General features: G+C 56.3%; 1 protein-coding gene across 1 annotated transcript in view; it reads left to right on the forward strand.

The window, feature by feature from the left end:
- The first annotated feature begins 442 nt into the window (after window positions 1-442).
- The window catches only part of FMOD (fibromodulin), a 5,683-nt gene continuing 1,223 nt past the window's right edge, over window positions 443-4,902 (forward strand). Inside the window, exons 1-2 of the mRNA XM_010191940.1 lie at window positions 443-666; window positions 2,831-3,841. Of these exons, the coding sequence (XP_010190242.1) occupies window positions 2,851-3,841 (991 nt within the window). The 5' untranslated portion in view covers window positions 443-666; window positions 2,831-2,850. The remainder of the gene's footprint in view (window positions 667-2,830; window positions 3,842-4,902) is intronic.

Genomic DNA, 4,902 nt, shown 5'->3' on the forward strand with positions numbered 1-4,902 from the left:
AGGCAATTTATTTACTTTGGATGCTGCAGCCTTATCGTTCATGGAAATGTTTATCCTAAATATTTAATGGCAGGGCTGCATAAACTGAGGCTTCCTGGGGAAGAAGCCCAGGCTGCAGTCAGGGCAGGCACTGACACCTCTTCCCTTGGTACTGCAGAAGTTCAGGAGACTTTCTCGCTTCTCCCTAAAAATCACATCATCAGCACCTCAAAATCAGATACTTTTTAATCTGGCCAGAGGCCTCCTCATCGCTTCCTGATGAGAAACGCAGGAGACCTAACAACAGCCCTTTTAAAAACAACATCCCCGATTCCACTAACTCGTTAAACAGAGAGAGCCTGAAAAGTGCCAACACTCCTATGAGAAAAGACGGGAGAGAGAGAGAGAGAGAGAGAGAGAGAGAGAGAGGGAGGAAAGAAAAAGCAGGTTATTTATAACGCCAGGCAGCGTTAGGGTCTCCTCAGTCTCTCCTGCAAACCGGCTGCTGCTGGGAGGTCACTCCCCAAAAAAACCTGCCGAGCCCGTGACCTGCAAGCACAATATTTGATCTGGGATCTAGGGCGGGCACCAGCCTCTGCGAATCGGGAGACGCACTCCCATGCTGCTCGCCACACGGGAGATCCCGGCGAAGAGCAGCGAGGCTTTGGGAAGGAGGCTCTCAGCTTGGTAAGTCCTTCTCTAGATTTATTATGGCTTTTTATTTTTTTTATTAAGCCTGATTTCCATACCGATGCCTCGGCGGGCGGGCGGGCACCACGCGAAGCACACGCCAGCGACACGGGTGGCACCGTGTGAAAGCCAGCACTGCCGAGCCACCGGGGATGCCGTCTCCTGCCACCCACGGCTCTTGCCCCCTACGGCAGCTCCTGGTGCCCCTTTGGCAGCCCCTTGCCCTTTTGGCCAGGAGCCGGACACCAACCACCATCAACACCCAGTGTCGATGCCCTTCTGCCCAGCACAGCTCTGCCCCCCATTTATTGGGGTGCAGGGGAAGGGGGTTTCACGCCTGGCACAGCAGCAATGCGCCAAGGCAATGGTTGACCACAGCTTGTGAAGCCCTTTACTCCAAAACCCCTCCTGACCCCGTTATCCCAGCACCCTCTGGTACAGGATGATGGGGATCAGGAGATGACGGGGATCTCGTGGCCGGCACGCTCAGCCCAGATCCCACCCCAAAAATGCCATTGGAGAGGGGAGAAGCAACCTTCAGATGAGGAAGGGGAGCAGCGGGGTCTGCTGAGGACAGGCTCTGAGGTTACCAGAACATGGACAAGGGGCACTGGGAAAGGTGGACGGACTCCATGGATGGGTCTGGCCCCATGGATGGGCCCAGCCCCGCACAGAAGGGACCCTGGGAAGGGGCTGCCAAGCGGGTGGAGGAGCCCCTGCAGGAGCGGGCGGCTCTGGTATTTCATCAGGCAGAGTGCCCTGGAGTGAGAGGGAGGAGGAGGAGAAGAAGAAACTCTCTGCCACTGGAAAACTCTCTGCCATTGCACACAGCATCCCCCAGGACCACGGCTCATCTGCCCCTTGGCTACCAGAGCCCATGGAGCGAGAGAAGGAGAAGGCGAGGGAGCCATCCCTGCCCGCTGCCCTCTCAATCCCCCTTTTCTTCCAGCCTGCCAGGGCAGCCACTGCCTCCCAGCAAACTGTGCCCTCTTTGTCTGCGGTGCCACAACCCCTCCTCACTGCAGGGCTGGGACATGGGGAGGTGTCACCGGGCGACCCCATGGATGGCGAGGAGGGAGCTGGCAGCGCTGCACCAGCAGCCCCAGCCACGTATATAGGAGCCAGCAGGCAGGAGCGACTCCTCTCCCGCTCCGAACAGCGCGGCCCCACGTATTTTTTCTTTCCTGGAGGCATTTCAAGCTGCTTTGCTCCAGGCCGCTCCTCGGGCTCGCTCAGCCCCAAGACGAGGAATTGGGATGAATGGCTGGAGCTGGAGCCCTCCTGCCATCAGCACAGAGCCCCAAGGAGCTTGGGGACAGCTCTGCCATGCTCCAAACCCTCAGCCCTGCTCTTTTTTGGGTGTCAGCCCTCGGCAGGCTGGACCCCATGAGCAGGGTTCACGCACCCCAGTGTGGTGATGGCTCCATCCCTCCCTGGTCACATTGGCCTCCATGGACTGGTGGATGCTGCTCCTTTTCACATCAGGGTTGAGCTCAGGGAATCTAAGCTTGAAAGTGGTTTCTTTAAAAAAAATAAATAAGCCAGAACTTGTTTACCAGGATTTACATCAGTCCCCAGCATCCTGCGTTTTCGTGGGGGAAGGGAGAGCTGGATGAAACCCACGGCGAATCGTGTCGCCAGCGAGCGTAGCATAAATATAGCTGCACCGAAAGATGCCTTCAGCTCCATCAACCTGCTCCTGCAGCTTCTGCTCTCCCCTGCTTGGCCAGAGAGGGACCAGGTCCTTTCTCCTCCCTCCTGTGCAGAGCCAGCACAGACAAATCCCAGGCATCTCAGAGCAGAGCTGTGTGACCTTGCCCAAATTCAGCCCATGTGCCCCATATCTCCATCCTCCACTCCACCATAACAGAAATACCCATAAATAAAGAGTTTACAAGCAAATATCCACTGGGATGGAGGTTTCTAGCAGGACTAAGGTGAAAAGGGGGAAGAGCAGGTAACTGCAGCCACATATTTTGGGGTAGGATTCACTCAGGTCCCCTGGTTCTCCAGCTCCCAAGTGCCACCAGTCCCACACAGGGCTGTGATCAAGTCCAACCCCACCGAATTCCCAGGCCATGGGGTGCAGCTCGCCCACCCCTAACCCTCACCTCAGCCCTGACCTTGCTGATGGTTTCCTCCCCGTTTCTCCTCCACACAGGTCCCTCCAGCAGCAGCACCATGCGTTGGACCACAGTCCTGATCATCGCTGGGCTCTGCGGAGCCTCCCTGGGCCAGTACAACGAAGAAGAAGACATGGCGTGGTTGCAGTACTACATGCGGCAGTCCCGTATGTCCTCCTATAACTACATGCCCTACTACGAGGATGAGAACACCCCTTACGTGTACTCCTACCTCCCAGCTCCGGACACGGAGGCAGAGCCCGTCCCTGAACCCCAACAAGCTCTTTCCTGGCAGTGTCCCCAGGAGTGTGATTGCCCCCCAAACTTCTCGTCAGCCATGTACTGTGACACCCGCAACCTGAGGTACCTGCCCTTCGTGCCCACCCGGATGAAATACGTCTACTTCCAGAACAACCAGATCACCGCCATCCAAGAGGGGGCTTTCGACAACTCCACGGAGCTGGAATGGCTCGCGCTGCACAACAACCAGATCACCAGCGAGAAGATGGGCAAGAGGGTCTTTGCCAAGCTGAAAAACCTGGAGAGGCTGTACATGAACAACAACAACCTGACCAAGATGCCCAGCCCCTTGCCCCGCTCCCTGAGAGAGCTCCACTTGTCCTACAACCAGATCTCCAGGGTCCCCTCCAACGCTCTGGAGGGTCTGGAGAACCTCACAGCCCTGTACCTCAGCCACAACTACATTTTTGAAATGGGAGCATCCCTCAAAGGGCTCAAGTCCTTGATCCTTGCTGATCTGAGCTACAACCACCTCAGGAAAGTCCCCGACGGGCTCCCAATGGCTTTGGAACAGCTCTATTTAGAGTATAACTACATCAACACCATCCCCGATGACTATTTCAAGGTCTCTCCCAAGCTGCTCTATGTGCGGATGTCCCACAACGGGCTGACAAACCAAGGTCTCTCCACCAACACTTTCAACAGCAGCAGCATCCTGGAGCTGGACCTGTCCTACAACAGGCTGCAGAAGATCCCCCGGGTCAGCACCAACCTGGAGAACCTCTACCTTCAGGGGAACCAAATCAACGGTGAGCAGAAACGTGACAACCAAAGCGCGGCGGTGCAGGGGACGGTGGTACGATAGAGGGGTGGGGATGCAGAACCTGTGGGACACCACGTGGGGTAATGGTTTGAGCAGCAAGCTGCAATTTAGGAGTCTCCTAGGTGGGTCTCAGCAAGGTGGGAATGGGACCTGTTGAACCCAACACATCTGGAGCCAAGAGGCTCCCAGCTCTGAGTGTGACCCACAGAGCCATTGTGCTGGTTTTACCCTAAATTTAGCAGAAGCCTGAGCATCTTGTGGTGCCACCACGGCTTTAGTCCAGCATCACACACAAGCTGAGGGGTCACTATGGAGGGGATAGAGGTGGGGGGTCCCCATAGCCACGGTCACTGCAGGCAGGAACACAACTGCCCCGGCCAGTGCTAATGCAGGGGATGGGGATGTACCCTGTGGTCTGCAGCCCCTGTCTCCAGCCCCTTCTGCCCACAACTCAGGGCACCAGCACAGCCCCCTCTAAACCCTCCCAGCATCGTGGTCTTTGCTGTGGCTGGGACAAACAGGAGCTCTTGGTTATTAGAGCCACCAACACAGCATCATCTGCCAGGACTCAAATCCCCTCCACTTAATACACAAATAAATAAAAGGAACAGATTGTTCTGGGGCTGCTATTTATAAATATAAGCCAGAAAAGAAAAAAAAAAACAAACCACACCACAAACCCAAGCAATCTCCTGGAATAATCCAGGCTTGCACCTTTCACCTGCCAGGACCTGAGGGCAGACCCCTCCTGGAGCGGTGCTGGAGCCCTGGGATGGGGACAGGGACAAGGACACGGCAGCGCAGCCATCGGCTGTGTCAGAGGAAACACACGACAACCCCGCACCGGGGAACCGGCACAAACACGAACACATTCCCAAATGTTTACTTCCAAAATCTGGAGCTGTTCGCGTCTGCCCACGAATGCCTCGAAAGCACCGCGAGGCCGCCCGGGCTTCACCGCGGCTTCTCCTCCAGCTGCAGGTTTTGCGGCTGACCTTTAAATCCCACCTAAAAACGAGGGGCTGCGGGTCTGGGTGTGCGGCACCA

Source organism: Mesitornis unicolor, unplaced genomic scaffold, assembly GCF_000695765.1.
Source record: "Mesitornis unicolor isolate BGI_N332 unplaced genomic scaffold, ASM69576v1 scaffold24229, whole genome shotgun sequence".
NCBI lineage: Eukaryota > Metazoa > Chordata > Aves > Mesitornithiformes > Mesitornithidae > Mesitornis > Mesitornis unicolor.